We start from the raw sequence: 19,194 nt of genomic DNA on the forward strand, positions 1-19,194 counted from the left end.
TTCCTTTGCGGCGACACCACACATCCTCTCTGTGTGTCTCGCTGCCAGAGAAGGAAAGAGAAACACTTCACTTAACAAAAACATTTTTATTTGCCCTTCAAAGACAAAGCGAGTGAATTTACAATGCGGTTTGTTTCTTTCAAAGTGTTATAAAAATACAAAAAAGTACATAAATGCTTAGAGCCGTTTAAGGCCTTTCAGAATAAAAGACTCCAGCTGCGTTAACGAGCCGGATAAATAAGGGAATAAATATTCTTGTTGGTCAGTTAGCGGTCTGGCATCAGCTCGTGTTTTCATTCCCCGTGGTCGGCGGTGTTGATGTGGACACTGTCGTCAATCTCATCTATGTAGTCATCCTGGACAGTGTGGTCGCCATGGTTACTCTGGTCACTGTGGGGATTTGTATCATGATTCAGCTGTGCATACTCCACTGACCCCTGCTAAAAAGGGACAGAGCAATGAAAAACATGAGGCTTATGTGCAGAAACAATAGGGGCCGGTTCACTGGACAGATTACTGCATGATTCAGGCCTGCATGGAGCAGCTCCACACACTGACTGCTGTCAGTGATTCACACCACAACGTCATCCCATTTTTCTTCAGAAATAGGCAGAAAAACAAGAACAGTTACTGTTGCAGAGCTGTCGAAATCTGTCTTGTACTGACACTTTGTTTTAAGGCTGTTGAAAATGTCCTCATAAATTCTCCAAAGTTCTGCAGAAAACACAACAACTTATAAGGAAACAAAAGTCTACAGTTACTGACGCACGGTGAGGCTTTGAGCTAAATGCTACCAACGTGATACCAAAGCACGCACAGCACTGATGATGTAACTTTCTGATGTTTAGCATCAGGTTCATGTTGATATTAGTTTAGCATGTTGTTAATTGACTATAAACGCTGCCATTTCTGTGGCAGATACAGTACAGGCCAAAAGTTTGGACACACACCTTCTCATTCAATGCGTTCTTCTTTATTTTCATGACTATTTACATTGTAGATTCTCACTGAAGGCATCAAAACTATGAATGAACACATATGGAATTATGTACTTAACAAAAAAGTGTGAAATAACTGAAAACATGTCTTGTATTTTAGATTCCTCAAAGTAGCCACCCTTTGCTTACTAGAATATAAGACATGTTTTCAGTTATTTCACACTTTTTTGTTAAGTACATAATTCCACATGTGTTCATTAATAGTTTGATGAATCTTCAATGTAAATAGTCATGAAAATAGTTTTTAATAATTTGGTGTGTCCAAACTTTTGGCCTGTACTGTATATGGCAGCTACTTAGCAGTGTTGGGGTCATTACACAAAAAAGCAATGTATTACACATAACTTTTACCGAAAGTAAAGCATTTACTTAAAAACTCCCTGTGGAAATAATTATTTTTATTCATATTTATTTTACTTATTTGACCATTATGTAACTTGTTACTCTCTTTAGTGTACTCAATTTTAATTTTTTATTTTATTTGCTCGTGTTGGGTTGGTTTGGGTTGGTTTGGGCTGGGTGTTAATTAAGGGGTATGGGGTTAAGAATGTTTGTGAATAAGAAAAATATTGATTGTCATCAGTTGTAATGTATTTCAAAGAAATAAATAATAATAAATAAATAAAAACTCCATGTAGAAAGTAATTGATTACACTACTCGACACACGTAATTATTGATAAATTATCACATATCTAAGCAGTAAAATACAGCATTAGCGTGTTTTCTCAAACTATAAAACTTACAGTTACCTGTCTACAAACAATAAAAACAGACTCCACAGGGTTTCCGTTTATTGCACTGTCTGTGAGATGTCTCTCTGGGCGAAAACACAACAGATTCATAAGTGTGTTATCTGCAGTGTGTGCACGCACTCTATGTGTGATGTGTGTGATTCTACTTACACCATCAGCCGGCTCTGGAACACCTGCAAAAACAAAGCCAGAGGAGAAGCTCAGGAAACAAAAAGCAGTGTGAGGATTAAAGGAGGGATGGTTTAGTCATCAGCACTCCCTGGAGCAGCAGCAGAACCACATCGCAGGAAACTGGGAGCTCATTGACACTGATATATATGCCCTAATACAGTCTTCTTCTTAGAACAAAAACACGCCTGTTATGTTATGTTGTGTTTCCCTTCACTTGTGCTGCATCATTGTTTGTCACTCCAGCTGAAATCTAAACCGTTAGGAGTTATTAGGAGCCAATGACTGAACAATGGCTGAGAGTTTCCCTCGTGAGTGTGAAACAATGGAGCGCGTTGCTCACTTAGTCACAACGGATGCACGCACTGTTTGGCTCTGATTGTTAGAACAGGAAGTTCTCTTTGACGAAAGCAGGAAGTGGACACCTGGCGACTGGGCCTTCTGTTTTAATGGGACATTCTTTTACTAACAATGCAGATGTTTACAGTGCGAGCTGCTCCTGTTTCCTGCTGCTTTTCTTTTTCAAAATGTCAGCAGCGAGCGGCCTGATTTCTCTCGCTGCGTCAGTGAGATCTGAATGACGAGCAGGATGTTAGGAAGTCGCACCTTGTTTGGAGTTCCGCACTTCGCTGTACACCGTGTCGGTCCCCTTTTTCACCGGAGCTGTCAACAACAAATGCATGTTTATTTCAGACGATGTTTTTCAAGGAACACTCCACCGTTTTTTCATATTAAAACATGTTATTCGGGTAAGTAAGACGAGTTGATACAGACCTCTTGCGTCTCAATGCGTGCACTCAATCGCCCTGGCGCGCGGAGCTACTTGGCTAGCACTTAGCTTAGCCCAGTTCATTCATTAGGACCCAAACAGATGGACAGTTAGAAGCGACCAAACTCCTCCACGTTTTCCCTATTTAAATACAGCTACACGAGTAGTTAAACGACCAAGTATGGCGACACAAAATAAAACGTGGCGCTTCTCGAAGCGGATAAAAAGGATAACTATAATGTATGGCGGAATAGCACTTGGGAGCACTTCGACTCGGCGCAGTAATATCATCACTCCTGAGGGGAGAAGATTTTTACTCGTGTAGCTGTATTTAAATAGGGAAAACGTGGAGGAGTTTGGTCGCTTCTAACTGTCCATCTGTTTGGATCCTAATGAATGAACTGGGCTAAGCTAAGTGCTAGCCAAGTGGCGCCGCGCGCCAGGGCGATTGAGTGCACGCATTGAGACGCAAGAGGTCTGTATCAACTCGTCTTACTTACCCGAATAACATGTTTTACAGTTTTTCTCAGTCGCTTTGGTACATTTCTCAGATCAGAACTGAAATTCTCAAAACTACCTGTTCAATCTTCACATCATTGTGTCACTTGTGCACATCAAAAAAGCAGTTTCTCATTTCTTTGAGCAAGTTGCAAATGCTTTGGTACATCCATGCAAATGATTATGTACAATTCTCTTCTGTTTCCTACATTATCAATTGCTTATGTCATGTTGATCAAAATGTATTATCATGGGTCTCTGTTGAATAGTCTCACCACCCACAACATTTAGGCATTAGTTCATAGCATAAGTCTTTACATGCAAAATGGTTGAACACGTTGTCATTACATGTCAAGCATATTTCTATACATTTCCATGAGACTTTTTTTCTAAGTCTGTCCTGAATTGGTAAATTGCTCCCAGGTGAATCTTGACTTTCTCAAACGAATCAATCAACTGGCAAGTATATACGTATATAGCCGGAGCACAACACAGTGTTACAATTTCTGAAAATGGACGGACAAGGAATTGGACGGGGTCAACAGCCAGCGAGAAGAAGAAGAAGAGGAGTGAGGCTGCGTGGCGGAGGACTTGGGAGGCAAAATAGAGGCACATGTACAGTTTTCCCTAAGGAGATTGTCCTATGTTTACATTTCTACTTTTGTTTTTGTTTTTTCTTTGTGCTATGCAGTGCTGTCTTTTCTTTTCTTTATCAGGAAAAAAAATAAAAGCGTAAATGTGAATCTTGTCCAGTCTCTTTCAAACTCCACATACACTAAGGTGTAACCTACAATTTACAATAATTGTCATCAAAACTTTAGCCATAGTTTACATCAGAACATCCCTCCAGAGTACACTGTTATATTGACAACATGACTAAGCAATTTGACTGTCTTATCCGTACACAATGACACAAGGACTTGTCATTCTGATGCACTGACATGTTCATTGACACGGATATTTAGTTTTGAGAGATGAACTAAGGATTTTGAGCAAGAGAGTGGCTTTTGCAGGTCATCCATGGTGTTTTGCTATTTGTACAAATTGTTTTGAGAAATGCACTTACTGTTTTGCAAATGTCGAGCATGATTTGAGAATTGTACCAAAGCGACTGAGAAAAACTGTAATATGAAAAAACGGTGGAGTGTTCCTTTAAGTTCAAAATGGATGCACGAATACGATTAAATTCACAGGCAGTCTCACCTCTGTTAGGATCTGCAGGTCTGGTTTGCACCTCGGTGTATTCTGGCTGCTTTTCTGGAACGCTCACACTAACCTGGTCCTCAGACTCTGCAGGACAACACAGACACAAGCCGAAGTTTCAGTACTTCATGTAATTTTAAACCAAATATTAAAGCAGTCAAATGAGTTACACTACCGGTCAAAAGTTTTAGAACACCCGAATTTGTCCATTTATTACTGAAATTCAAGCAGTTCAAGTCAAATGAACAGCTTGACAGGGTACAAAGGTAAGTGGTGAACTGCCAGAGGTAAATAAAAAAAGGTTAAGGTTAAGGTAAGGTTAACCAAAACTGAAAGATAATGTACATTTCAGAATTATGCAAGTAGGCCTTTTTCAGGGAACAAGAAATGGGTTAACAACTTAACTCTATGGAGTCTTGGGCTATTTTGTCCATTTTTGAATTCTTTTCATGTCTTTGTAAGTCATTTTGTGTCTTTTTTTAAGTCATTTTGTGTCTTTTTTTTGTCATTTTGTGTCTTTTTGTGTCTTTTGGTGTCTTTTTTGTCATTTTGTGTCTTTTTGTGTCTTTTTTTGTTATTTTGTGTCTTTTTTTAGTCCTTTACTTCAACATAAAATGTGATTTTGAATCTTTTTTTATTTTCAAAACACTATCATGCTCAATAAAGAATTTTAAATGTTGCAAATGTGCATTAATTTCAGAGTACACTGAGACATTAAACTGCATCATTTTCAATTAAATTCTGGAAAAGTTGGTGGGTTCTAAAACTTTTGACCAGTACTGTATATATAATACAAACCGTACTATACTAACATATTACATTTGATATTCTGTTATACTGGTGTAGCATATTATATTATATTAATCATTCATTCATTCTCCTTAACCGCTTATCCACATTCAGGTCGCGGGGGCTGGAGTCAATCTATTACTATATTAGAGACGATTACAGGGGAGACACATGGAGACAGACAATCATGCTCTCATTCACTCCTACGGGTAATTTAGAGTCACCAATTAAACCTAATTCTAAATCGAAAATACACGGTTGCCCATAAAGTTGGAATAATTCTGCTTTTTAGAATCCTCTGTTAATTGTGTTTTTTACTTTTAATTGTGATATGTTTGGAAGAGTTTGGTTAGTAAAGTTTTGAGAAGATATACACTTTATCTGTCAATAATAATAATCATTTCATGAAAAGAGGTCAAAAATATTTTATTCCAACTCTACGAGCAACCGTGTATATTGAAATAAGCTTTCAATTGTCAATGAAAAGTAGGAAATTCAAAAATTGACCATATCCTGCAGACGTTTTTAAAGAAAATTTGAAAATGTGAATGACAGCTTTATGAAATTCAGTAGTCTAACATCAATGGCATAGCGGTCACTGCTAAAACAACATTTTTACAATTTAAATTCTAAATTAAATCGAAATTGAATCAACTTTTTGACCTTAAAAGCAACAGTCTAATCAAAATCCTGGATTGTGAGAATGGTGACACCCTTATTTCTGTCTTTGTGCTGATACAACACCTGAACTTCCTCCCTGTGCTGATAACAGCTTATTTTATCTTATACATTTCTGTGCAGCCGTAAAAAACTAACTAGTGCACCAAATGAGGATTACTCCATAGCTGAAAACAGTCCCCAACACATACATTATTTACACCTCTATGAACAATGTTTAATAAAAACTACAGTGACCACACTGCAAAAAAAGCCAACTTGTTTTTTTGGCCGAAAACAGTGATTTAAGTTGGTAAAACTTGGAAATTTAAATTACTGACATTTAGGGCAATAATGTAAGTTAGCACAACAAATGAAACCAGTTGTCTGCTCAAAAACAAGTTGGTGAGTTGTTGTTACTTATATCTTTAAGTTGGGGTTCACAACAAGGGACAATAGTTCTGATAACTCTTATTTCTTTGTTGGGAAATGCGGGAAAGTGGTGAAATTCGGTCATTAGCGAAAGCTAGCGGCTAACTGATGCTAGCGGCGCTGCTTGTTGCAGCTACAAGAGTAGCCATTAGCGTATCAATGCTAACTCAAAATTGTGGTCGCAACATTAGCTGACATTTCATAGCGGCGTTACAATCGTGCCGATTCAGCACATTGCAGAAGTTAGCAGAAGTAAGGATTAAAAGTTATTACAATGTAAAATTATAAGTTAGGACAATTAAGTTGAGTTGACAAAAATCAGAATTCAGAGTTGAGCAAACTCAAAAACAAAACCTAAAATATTTAGTTTAATTGTCCAACTTAAATTTTTATCGAAGTTTGTTGCCTTGAAATTTTGAATTCACCCTACTTTTCTTTTTTTGCAGTGCAGCTGTTACAGCAATTTATTTTTTTCTTAAACTTTGCACACTCTACTCACCAGAGCCTGATGCATGTTCACTCCAAACACTCTTTCCCATCATGCCTGGAGTGACTACACAGAGACAAAAAACAGTCTCAGTTGTTGAATCAATACAGTGCAATACACACCACTACTTTCATGCTTAAAAAAACCCACGGTAACACTTTACAATAACCATCATTTATAAATGGTAAACAGATAGTTTATTAATGTTTAATCATCATCAATCATTTATAAACCCCATATAGGCCATTACAATGGTAAATAGAAAATGTATTAATGTTGAACTATAATTTATGTTTTTAATAGATGGTATATTAATGTAAATTGATAGTTACTTTACCATAAACAAACAATTACATTATAATTATTAGTTTATTAATAGTTTTGCACTCATTATAACATTTTTAACACCATATTAAGTATGTAAATTATTTCAAAATTATTCTTATACCTTTAAGAAATTGTTTGAAAACATTTAAAGATTAAATATGTATAGAATTTTGTAAATGATTAATAATTGGTTTATAAACCATCTATAAAGATCACTTAGATGGTTATTGTAAAGTGTTACCAAACAATTTAATTATAAATAATAGTTCATTAATAGCTTTAGTTGCACTCATTTTAACATTTTAAACACCATATTAAGTATGTTAATGATTTTGAAATGATTCATATACCTTTATGTACGTATTGTATTGTGTATTGTGTATGTATTGTACCCTGTTGAAGAGACTGACTCTTTAACACATGTTTATTAAATATATAGTGTTCAAATTATGTATAAGTTATGTTAAAAAACACAAACAAACCCTTTTTCAATTATTGTGCACCGTTATGGTACGTTGCCTACGGGCAACAAACCCCAAGAACTTCCACAAAAAAAATACAAATTATAAAATTTCTTCAGATTACACTACTGGTCAAAAGTTTTAGAACACACCAACTTTTCCAGAATTTAATTGAAAATGATGCAGTTTAATGTCTCAGTGTACTCTAAAATTAATGCACATTTGCAACATTTAAAATTCTTTATTGAGCATGATAGTGTTTTGAAAGTAAAAAAAAGATTCAAAATCACATTTTATGTTGGACTGAAGGACTAAAAAAAGACACAAAATGACCAAAAAAAGACACAAAATGACAAAAAAGACACCAAAAGACACAAAATGATTAAAAAAAGAAACAAAATGACCAAAAAAAGACACCAAAAGACACAAAATGACTTACAAAGACATGAAAAGAATTAAAAAATGGACAAAATAGCCCAAGACTCCATAGAGTTAAGTTGTTAACCCATTTCTTGTTCCCTGAAAAAGGCCTTCTTGTATAATTCTGAAATGTACATTATTTTTCAGTTTTGGTTAACCTTACCTTTTTTTATTTACCTCTGGCAGTTCACCACTTACCTTTGTACCCTTTCAAGCTGTTCATTTGACTTGAACTGCTTGAATTTCAATAAAAAAAATGGAAAAATTGGGGTGTTCTAAAACTTTTGACCGGTAGTGTATGTTTATTTTGTCTATTTTAAGACGAAAAAACACTCAAAAGCAAATTTTTTCCTTACTGGTATCATAATGCGTACCTTAGAGGGTTAATTTTAAATGAGTTAACTACTTCACATTTTGCCCAGTGCACTTTGCAGCTGAGTATTTGTTGCAGCACAAGAGACTTTACCATTGGCAGCCTGGTTGGCCTCGGCCTGGGTGAGGCTCAGCCGCTCCGATTTGGTGCTGGCTGACTTCCTACGAAGACATGAACACGAAACACAATCAGCTTTTTAAAACAGGAAGTCTATTGGGCGGCTCCATACCACCTACTCTTGAAACTCAAATTACTTCACCTTCAAAACACAGATATTTGATAAGAACTTGGGCCGTGTTACTTACACTGACAGCTCGCCAGTTCTTTTCCTCTTGAATAGAAGGAGACGTCTTTTAAAGGCCAAAATGAAGCTCAGAGCCAGAATGAGCAGGATGCAGAAGACAATAACAGCGATAACACCTTTCTTCCAGCCAGCCATCTTCACTGCAGAATACAATCAAATGACATATTAGGATTGGTATGAATTAGTTTTGTGGTCCGCTGTGTCTTTTATTTCTTTTATTTCTTTTACTAGGAGAAGCAGCGTTTAGTTTTTATGCACCAAATCTCTGGAACAAACTCCCAGAGAACTTGAGGTCTGCTGCAACTCTCAGCTCTTTTAAATCAAGTCTGAAGACTTTTCTGTTTCCATTTTAACCTGTCATTTTTATTCATTCGCTCTTAAATGTTTTATTCATTCACTTTTTTTTTTTATTTTTTTTTTTATTCGCTTTTAAATGTCTTCTAATGTGTTTTATGTATTTTAATCTTGCCCCTGTAAAGCACTTTGAACGGCCCTGTGTCCGAATTGTGCTATATAAATAAACTTGCCTTGCCTTGCCTTACTACTTTACTATGTTTATCTGTTTGATTGTATTGTTTTATTTATGGCATCATTTTAGATTTATACACTTATTATTTATTGCTGATTGGTATATGGAATTGTTTGTTTTATTGTTGATTTTATGTACACTGCAAAAAAAGAAAAGTTGGGTGAACTCAAAATTTCAAGGCAACAAACTTCGATAAAATTTCAAGTTGGACAATTAAACTAAATATTTTAAGTTTTGTTTTCGAGTTTGCTCAACTCTGAATTCAGATTTTTGTCAACTCAACACGATTGTAACGCCGCTAGGAAATGTCAGCTAATGTTGCGACCACAATTTTGACTTAGCATTGATACGCTAATGGCTAGTCTTGTAGCTATAGCAAGCAGCGCCACTAGCATCAGTTAGCCGCTAGCGTCAGTTAGCTGCTAGCTGTTAGCTGATGTTGTTTGTTTATATAGTAGCAATTCTTGTCTTTTTAAACGTGAACTCACCGTATAAAATGAGCTGCTGTGAGCTCTAGGATTTTCACTGCATCATGACACTTTACAACCACAACCAGAGACCTGGAGCATTCAGAGGATGTGTGGCTTACAATTGCAGAAACCCCCAAAATGTCTATAGTTTTTGAAACCAAATCACAGCATAGATATTTTTATGGTGTTTCTCGAGCTCTTGGTGTGTTAACGTGGTATTTTGGATGGATTTCTGACCGTTTCTATTTCTTTTGTTGACCTGCGAGCTCCTCCTATCCATTCCCTAAAAAAAGACAGGTAACACTTTACAATAACCATCATTTATAAATGGTGAACAGATAGTTTATTAATGTTTAATCAGCATTTATAAACCGTATATAGACCATTTAGAATGGTAAATACATTTGATTAATGTTTAGCTAACTACATCATTCATAAATGACAAATAGATGGTATATTCATGTAAGTTTATAGTTACTTTACCATTAACAAACCAACACATTAAAATTAATAGTTTATCAATAGTTTTAGTTGCACTCATTTTAACATTTTTTACACCATATTAAGTATGTTAATGATTTTGAAATTATTCATATGCCTTTAAGAAATTGGTTGAAAACATTTCAAGATTAAATACGTGTAGCACTTTGTAAATGGTTAATAATTGGTTTATAAGCTATCTATAAACATTACTTAGTTGGTTATTGTAAAGTGTTACCAAAAGACAAACTTTAACTGAAGATAAAACTCACCTCCGATCATGACAGTCTGGCTCTTTCTGGTTTCGTTAGCTGGGTTGGTGCTCACACAGTAGTATCCCCCTCTGTGATCTCCTCTGATATTGCTGATGCTGTACGATCCTTCCATTTTCTCGGAGACCTGGGGGGCGAGAGGTCCCTCCGTCTCAGTGTGGTGCCAGGTGAAGGTGATGGGAAGTGTGCCACTCTTAACAGAGCAGATGAGAGTCACGTCCTGGCCCTCGGAGATGTCCTCCACACTGGGGACGATGGTCAGCACTGGTTTTGACACAGGCTCTGCATAGAGTAAAATGCATGTTAGACCTGCAGTTCACCATGTTAACACCAGTTTGTTTGAATGAGTTGTCATCCAACCAAGGTTATTATAGTTAACGAAAACTAACGAAATAACGAAAACTAGAATTGAAAAAACATTTTCGTTAACTGAAATAAAAATAAAAACTAGAGTTTTTAAAAAAAAACGATAACTAACTGAAACTGTATTTTGTGGTTACAAAACTAACTAAAACTAACTAAAATTATGAATTATAAAATTATTAAGTGAAAATGTCCTTAGTTTTCGTTTTTGTTAACTTTTTTCATTCATAATTCAGTGTATTTATTTGAACATGCAACACATGGTGGTAACACTTTACAATAAACATAATTTATAGATGGTAAACAGACCATTTATAAATGGTAAACAGATAGTTTATTAATGTTTAATCATCATTTATAAACCGTATATAGGCCATTTAGAATGGTGAATAGAAAATGTAATAATGTTGAACTATAATTTATAAATGCCAAATAGATTACTTTACCATAAACAAACATAATTATTAGTTTATTAATAGCTTTACACTCATTATAACATTTTTAACATGATATTAAGTATGCAAATGTTTTCAAAATGATTCTTATGCCTTTAAGAAATTGCTTGAAAACATTTAAAGATTAAATACGTATAGAATTTTGTAAATGGTTCATAATAATTGGTTTATAAACCATCTATAAACATCACTTAGATGGTTATTGTAAAGTGTTATCCACATGATAAATATGTTTACTAGAACCAAAATTCAAAACACCCAGAACTGTAAGAGTTAATAACCTTATTGGGGCTGAGATGGATAAACCAAAGGAAATGAATTTTCCTTTCTTTGAATCACGCACCCAACAAATACCCCATTACAAAAAAACTAACACTAAAACTAATAAAAACTAAACTAAAACTAAGCATTTTCAAAAAATAAAAACTAAACTAAAACTAGAAAACTCACTCTAAAAACTAACTGAATTTGAAAACAAAAATTCACAACAAAATTAAAACTAAAACTAATGAAAAATCCAAAACTATTATATAACCTTGCATCCAACACACCTATGATTTTTGCTTGTAGCAGCTGCTGCCCTAATCCTGTCATGGGAGGATGGTTCTGACTGTTTTTTGCATGACACAGGAATTTTTTCAAGTCTGAAGTCTTGTAGACGGCCGAGCAGTTAAAGACGGCCTGTTCCCCCGGCCTGCTCACCACCCTCTGCTCAGGCATCCTGTCAGGGCCGTGCAGGGTGTAGACGATGGGCAGAGCGCCTCTGTCGCTGTGACACAGCACCTGGAAGCTCTTACCCAGCACCAGCGTACCCCCCACCACACTCAGCATGGGCTTAGAAACAGGAACTGGGGACAAGATAATTAGCCGGTTAGTCAGTAAAACAGCAAAGAACACGACACAGATAAACAGGAGTCGACAGCCATGCTAGCAGCTCTGTGAGGCTGCACTCAGAGCTAAATGCAAATGTCAGCATACTCAATTTCACGCATTAGATGCACTGTAAAAAAAAATCTGTTTAATTTACGGTAAAATACCGGCAGCTGTGGTTGCCAGAACATCACCGTAAAAAATACAGTGAGCGTATGTAAATGTAAATATCAGCAAAAACTGTCATTTATACTGAATAATCCCATTACTTTTAGGATAATTGTGTCATCGTGGTATTTCTCCATTAACTTTACATGAAAAATTTATATTTTTACAGCAAAACTGTGTGTTTTCTACAGTTTATGGTGGTAGAATTTAAAGTTTTTTACTATTCTTTGATTGACAGTAATTAAAAGTATCTGCTACGGTGATGTACAATGTTTAATTTTACAACCTATTTCTGATGCAAATTGACAGTGTTTTACTGTTATTTCTACAAACATTTTTTACAGTGTGACTCACCTTTTGCTTTAACAACAACTCTACGGCTTTCTTTCACAAAGCTGTGTGTGAGAGAAGAAGCATGGGCTTTACAGGTGTAGTTGCCGTTTTTTGAAGGGTCTGCCAAAGTGACGTATGTGTCTGTGTTGGTGACTTTGATGTTGTTTTTGTAGATGGAGAACTGCACGCTTTCATTGCTGATTTTCTCAGGAACATAAATGGAGACGGAGCAGGTCAATTTGATGTTGTCTTCCTCAAATATGTCCATGGGATTCACAGTCAGTCGTGGCTTTGAAAACAGCTCTGTTGAGGTACAAAAAAAAATAAAAATAAAATCAAGCATTATACAATGCATATGTGGTATATTTGCTAGAAAGGGATTTATAATAAAAGGGTACAATCTCAAATATCTACAATTACATTTTTTCCCCCCCACACGCAATAAAGACGTGTAAATAAACATTTCCTTTGTAAAATGTAAAATCAAAAACTGTGATATTAATTTATAAATAAATGCAGGCTATTCAAAATGCACTTCATCTTAAAAATGAAGCGTAGAAGAATTTATCTTCTTCCATTTTTCCAACATGTGTTATGATGACAGGGTTGTGTAACCTCCACGGTCATTTAAACTTGCAAATTGCTGCAATTTTTGTTCAACGTGGCTCAAAATATTACAAAATTTTCCTCAACTTATGTGCTTTCTGCCTCTGATCCTGAGCCTGTCATCATCCTCTTTGCTCTTAAAACTGGAAGCTTGTTGCATTATATTGAAACTGTGTTACAGTGTTTCAGATTAATTCAAATGCCATTGTTGTGACCGTGATTATTTTATTATATGTGTGTTCTGGTCATTGGAGCATGATTAAACATGCTGCCTTTAATAGGGATATAAAAAAGCTTATTGCATTTTTTTTTGAAGGTGTGGGGGATTGGGGGTGCGTCAATCCGTTTGGGACATAGAAGAGGGTGCGCGGCTAAAAAAGTTTGGGAACTGCTGCATTAGGGTAAAGCTTCAGGTCACGTCCTCTCAAATGTCTTTGTTCAATGTTTTTTGGAATTCACTTTAACTTGTTTTTGTAGTTTCATCCTTTGCAGTCAATCTTTTTTTGTGTGTGGCCATATTAACCGTTCACTCGCCATGCTCGTAGATACCGGAAAAACTTTACTCTCTGGCGGACCAACTAGGGCTGGGCGATATGGCCCTAAAAGAATATCACGATATTGCAGGCATTTTTTGCGATAACGGTATTCTTGAAGATATTAGGAGATACCTAAAAAGATATAGAAAATGTATAAATAAATAAAAATCGAAAATGTAGTTTGAAGTGCAAATCTCAACAGTTGCCAAATACAAAAAATTTACTCTTGACTCTTGAGTATGAGCAAATAATAAAAAATAACCATTTAGGGGTTCCAGGGGCATATTTTAATGACATCTTTTAAAGGAGAATAAAAGTTCTCATATGTTTTATTTAAGGCATCTTATTTTGACAGTCTTCTTGTAAATTCTATGGTGGATTCTCTTAACACACTGTGCTCTTATTTTGAAAGCTGCATGTGTTTAGCGACAGGGAGTAAGTAGCTTTTAACTTTAACCACTACATCAAGAAGTAGGAATGTTGCCAATATCATGATATGCATTTTTTTAACCATTAAAAAAAATATACCGATATTATCGTGAACGATACGATATGGCACACCCCTAGGACCAACCTCTGCTAACAGTCACTAACTCCTAAGTGAAAAGGCTTTCACAATGACATTTACTTAAATTAATTAATTTAAAAATCGTATCATTGTCAAATTCAACACATCATGAAAATGAGTTCAGCAGGTCTTGCCTTTGACTGTGATGGTCTCATAGGTTTCTTTCTGCAACTCTTTGCGCCACTCTGCCTTGCACACGAGCTCTCCAGAGTCGCCTTCCCGAGCAGTGAATCGATGACTGAGGCTGCTGTATGAGGCTTGTTTAAGGATCCTGCCGTCCTTCGTCAGGAACACTTCGATGTCCTTCGGTGGATTTACCACTTTACAGACCACTTCTATTATCTCACCCTCATAGACTTGTTTGGCGGGCAGCACATTAATGATCGGGGTAATGAAGAGTCCTGAAAAAAAAAAAAACACAACCCAGAAGAGTCAAACACGCAAGCATGTTTAAGTAGTCTGATGTGTTCCTGGAGACAGAACATCTCTTAAACCAGCTGTTCTCAACCTTGGGGTCGGGACCCCAATTCTTTTCTGGTCATTTTGTGTCTTTCTTGGTCATTTAGTGTCTTTTTTGATCATTTTGTGGTCAATTTGTGTCTTTTTTTGGTCATTTTGTGTCTTTTCCGGTCATTTTGTGTCTTTTTTGGTCATTTTTGTGTCTTTTTTTTAAAAATCATTTTGTGGTCAATTTGTGTCTTTTTTTGGTAATTTTGTTTCCTTTTTGGGTGATCTGAACTGTGCGTGTGAGATTGTGTTCAGGTCATTTTGGAAGTCAGCTCTGTCTCCACTGTGTTAAAGTGTTCATGTGTTAAAGTGTTTTAGTCTTTTTGGTCACTTAATGTCTTTTTTTTTGTGGTCATTTTGTGTCTTTTTTTGATCATTTTGTGGTCAATTTATGTCTTTTTTTGTGTCTTTTTTTGATCAATTTGTGACTTTTTTGGTCATTTTATTTCTTTTTTTTGGTAATTTTGTGTATTTTTTGGGCATTTTGTGTCTTTTCTGGTAATTTTGTGTCTTTTTTGTGTCATTTTGTGTCTTTTCTGGTCATTTTGTGTCTTTTTTGGTCATTTAGTGTCTTTTTTGATCATTTTGTGGTCAATTTGTGTCTTTTTTTGGTCATTTTGTGTCTTTTCCGGTCATTTTGTGTCTTTTTTGGTCATTTTTGTGTCTTTTCTGGTAATTTTGTGTCTTTTTTGTGTCATTTTGGGTCTTTTCTGGTCATTTTGTGTCTTTTTTGGTCATTTAGTGTCTTTTTTGATCATTTTGTGGTCAATTTGTGTCTTTTTTTGGTCATTTTTTATCATTTTGTGGTCAATTTGTGTCTTTTTTTGGTCATTTTGTTTCTTTTTTGGGTGATCTGAACTGTGCGTGTGAGATTCTGTTCAGTGAGCGGGGGTCACGGACAACATGCATGTTAAATTGGGGGTCGCGACTCAAAAAGGTTGAGAGCTACTGTCTTAAACTAATCACCTTTGACTATCACTGTGATCTCGTCGCTGTGGTTGGAGCGTCTGGCCCCAGAAACCAAGTTGACCTCATAGTCACAGTACAGGAGGCTGTCTCCAATCGTCCTCAGGACCAGTGTGGTCTCTGAGGAGTTCCCAGTGGATGCTGGCTGCTTTATCTTCTGGACATCTCTGTTCCTAAATTTCTGGTAAAACCGGAAGATGAGGTTTCCTTTCTCCTCCGGAGCGCTGCAGGAGGCGGTGAACTCCTCACTCTCATAGGGTTCAGTCTTTTCCAGATACAGAATGGGGGTCTGCAGGCCTGAGGAGAGGGACAATGAAAGTCTTTACTCTAAAGGTGCATATTCATAAATTAGAATATGATGGAAAAGTCCATTTCCAGTAGTTCAAGTCAAATAGCCCCAACCAAGTATTGAGTCATATACGCTGCAAAAAAGCCAACTTGTATTTTTTGGCCTAAAACAGTGATTTAAGTTGGTAAAACTTGGAAATATAAATTATTGACATTTAGGGCAATAATGTAAGTTAGCACAACAAAGGAAGCCAGTTGTCTGCACAAAAAGAAGTTTGTGAGTTGTTGTTACTTATATCTTTAAGTTGGGGTTCAAAACAAGGGACAATAGTTCTGATAACTCTTATTTCTTTGTTGTGAAATTAGGTCATTTGCGAAAGCTAGCGGCTAACTGATGCTAGCGGCTAACCGATGCTAGCGGCTAACTGATGCTATCGGCTAACCGATGCTAGCAGCTAACTGATGCTAGCGGCGCTGCTTGTTACAGCTACAAGAGTAGCCATTAGCGTATCAATGCTAACTCAAAATTGTGGTCACAACATTAGCTGACATTTCATAGCGGCGTTACAATCGTGCCAGAGAAATTCAGAGTTGAAAGAAACTCAAAAACAAAACTTAAAATATTTAGTTTAATTGTCCAACTTAAAATTTTTTCGAAGTTTGTTGCCTTGAAATTTTGAGTTCACCCAACTTTTCTTTCTTTGCAGCGTAGATGGACATACTTTTCAGAGGCCAACATTTACATATTAAACATAGTTTTTTAAAATTGGTCTTTTGTAATATTACATTTTTTTGAGACACTGAATTTTAGGTCTTCATTAAATGTAAGCTATAATCATTAAATTAGAAGAAATTAAATAAATTTAGACATGAAATGTTTCATTCTGTGTGAAATGGATCTATATAATGTTTTATTTCCACTTTTTGAATTGAATTACTGAAATTAATAAACTTTTCTATCATATTCTAATTTATTGAGATGCACCTGTACATGCTGATGTTGTTTGCTCAGATATAGTAGCATACATGCATGAGCTGCCTGGGAATTAGATGTGTGAAGGACATTTATTGCCAGAACTTTCTTGAAATACCACAGAAAATATGAAGTGTCATACTCTGATAATAATTTTTGGAACCAAAGTATGGAACCGCCAGTGTTGGGGAAGCTACTTTGAGAAAATTAGAAATTTAGAAATCTAGTTTGATCAACTAAAGCTACTTATAAAACGTAGTTCAAACTATTTAGTAAAAATAATTATCAAATTGGCAATGTACATACCTCAAAGCTCTTAATACCAATAATTGTCAATATACAAATTCAGAAAGGTTCTGAGTTTATTATCAGTAGAACAGCAGAGAAAAGAATATGACACCTCGTACTTGACTACAGATGCTGATGGATTATATTTTGATATAATTTTTTTATTCTCCACTATGTCCCCTTTAGGGATCTATACAAAATACCTTTTCTTATGCAGCAGGAAATTAAAAAAACATGTTTATATGCTAAAAGCAATCCAGAATGTTAATGCCAGCGGCTGTAATGCAATAACAAAACTCACATTATTTTTTACAGCATCTACAATACGTTTGATTTTTGTTCTTGTCACTGTGACTAATATTTAGCTCAAGAAAATTTCAGGTGTCTGCAGATGCTTATTTATACCGCACAAGGCAGGAAATCATTCTTAACTCTTCTGTCATGCTGTGGAAAATGTCTGGCACTATTCTGAATTATTCATTGAGTAGAAAAAAAAACCCAACTGGCTTATCCAACTAGTTTATGTTGACTTTCCCCCTCCAAAAAACATGCTGATATATGGAAGAATTTCAAGAATATTATCACATTTTTCATGTTATACTACCCTTGTCAGACAAAAGCAATAACAACAAACAAATCTAACCAATTGGAAACAAATAAACCCTGTTTTGAGAGATGTATGGCACCAATATAGAGCTCTATACCTGTGACGTCCAGTTTCTGGCTGTAGCTTTTTTTGCTCTTGCCCTTGACTGTGACACGACACTCATAACTTCCAGAGTCCGCCGCCCTGGCCGGGTTGAGCTCATACTGGACTAAGTCTTCTGTGGTGGTGGAGGTGTGGATGGGGAAGTCGTCCCGTGTGATTTGGAAAGTGTGTGTCAGGTCAGGGATGTTGGAGTGACTGACTTTGACCTGGCAGTGCAGGGTCACCGGCGTCCCGCTCTCTACCGTACTGCTGGGTAGGACTGTCAGGCCCACGGCGTCTATGGTAAACGCTGTAGGTCCAAATGTCACACACAAACAAAGACATACAGACACAAACACGTATTAGAAAGACGGCTGCACGTCTCGTTTATCTAAAACCAACATCGACCAACTAACAGTACAACAGTCTATTATTGTCTCCACAATAAAGGTGCGACCACCATTGAAGGAATCATAGCTTATCAAGGGAAATTTCCATTAAAAAAAGGAGTTGAAATTAAGTTAAAAAGTGTGATATTTTCTTGTGGTCATTTTGTGTCTTTTTTTGATCATTTTGTGGTCAATTTATGTCTTTTTTTGTGTCTTTTTTTGATCAATTTGTGACTTTTTTGGTCATTTTATTTCTTTTTTTTTGTAATTTTGTGTATTTTTTTGGCATTTTGTGTCTTTTCTGGTAATTTTGTGTCTTTTTTGGGTCATTTTGTGTCTTTTCTGGTCATTTTGTGTCTTTTTTGGTCATTTAGTGTCTTTTTTGATCATTTTGTGGTCAATTTGTGTCTTTTTTTGGTCATTTTGTGTCTTTTCTGGTCATTTTGTGTCTTTTTTGGTCATTTTGTGGTCAATTTGTGAAAAAAAAAAAAACCCCACGTATTAGAAAGACGCTATTAGGGCTGCACGTCTCGTTTATCTAAAACCAACATCGGGGCCTGAGGCACTAACAGTACAACAGTCTATTATTGTCTCCACAATAAAGATGCGACCACCATTGAAGGAATCATAGGTTATCATAGGAAATTTCCCTTAAAAAAAGGAGTTGAAATTAAGTTAAAAAGTGTGAAATTTTCTTTTAAAATCACTTTCTTATACACGTCTTATTTTAATCATGGCCAAAAAGAATCTGTTTGGAATAACTACCGCTTGTTACACTGTTAATAAAAATCTGTTTAATTTACGGT

The 19,194-nt window shown here is 35.9% G+C and overlaps 1 protein-coding gene across 1 annotated transcript; it reads right to left on the bottom strand.

The window, feature by feature from the left end:
• Positions 1-91: 91 nt before the first annotated feature.
• pecam1a (platelet and endothelial cell adhesion molecule 1a) lies at positions 92-18,334 on the bottom strand (the record flags this gene model as incomplete). The annotated part of the gene is made up of 13 exons (XM_059348894.1): positions 92-440; positions 1,902-1,924; positions 2,526-2,582; positions 4,390-4,476; positions 6,767-6,820; positions 8,429-8,496; positions 8,641-8,779; positions 10,391-10,672; positions 11,760-12,056; positions 12,601-12,882; positions 14,424-14,690; positions 15,763-16,059; positions 18,016-18,334. Coding segments are annotated over 13 exons (2,319 nt in total), but the record flags the coding sequence as incomplete, so codon positions are not given.
• Positions 18,335-19,194: the final 860 nt, after the last annotated feature.

This window comes from Centropristis striata, chromosome 13, assembly GCF_030273125.1.
Source record: "Centropristis striata isolate RG_2023a ecotype Rhode Island chromosome 13, C.striata_1.0, whole genome shotgun sequence".
Taxonomy (NCBI): Eukaryota; Metazoa; Chordata; class Actinopteri; order Perciformes; family Serranidae; genus Centropristis; species Centropristis striata.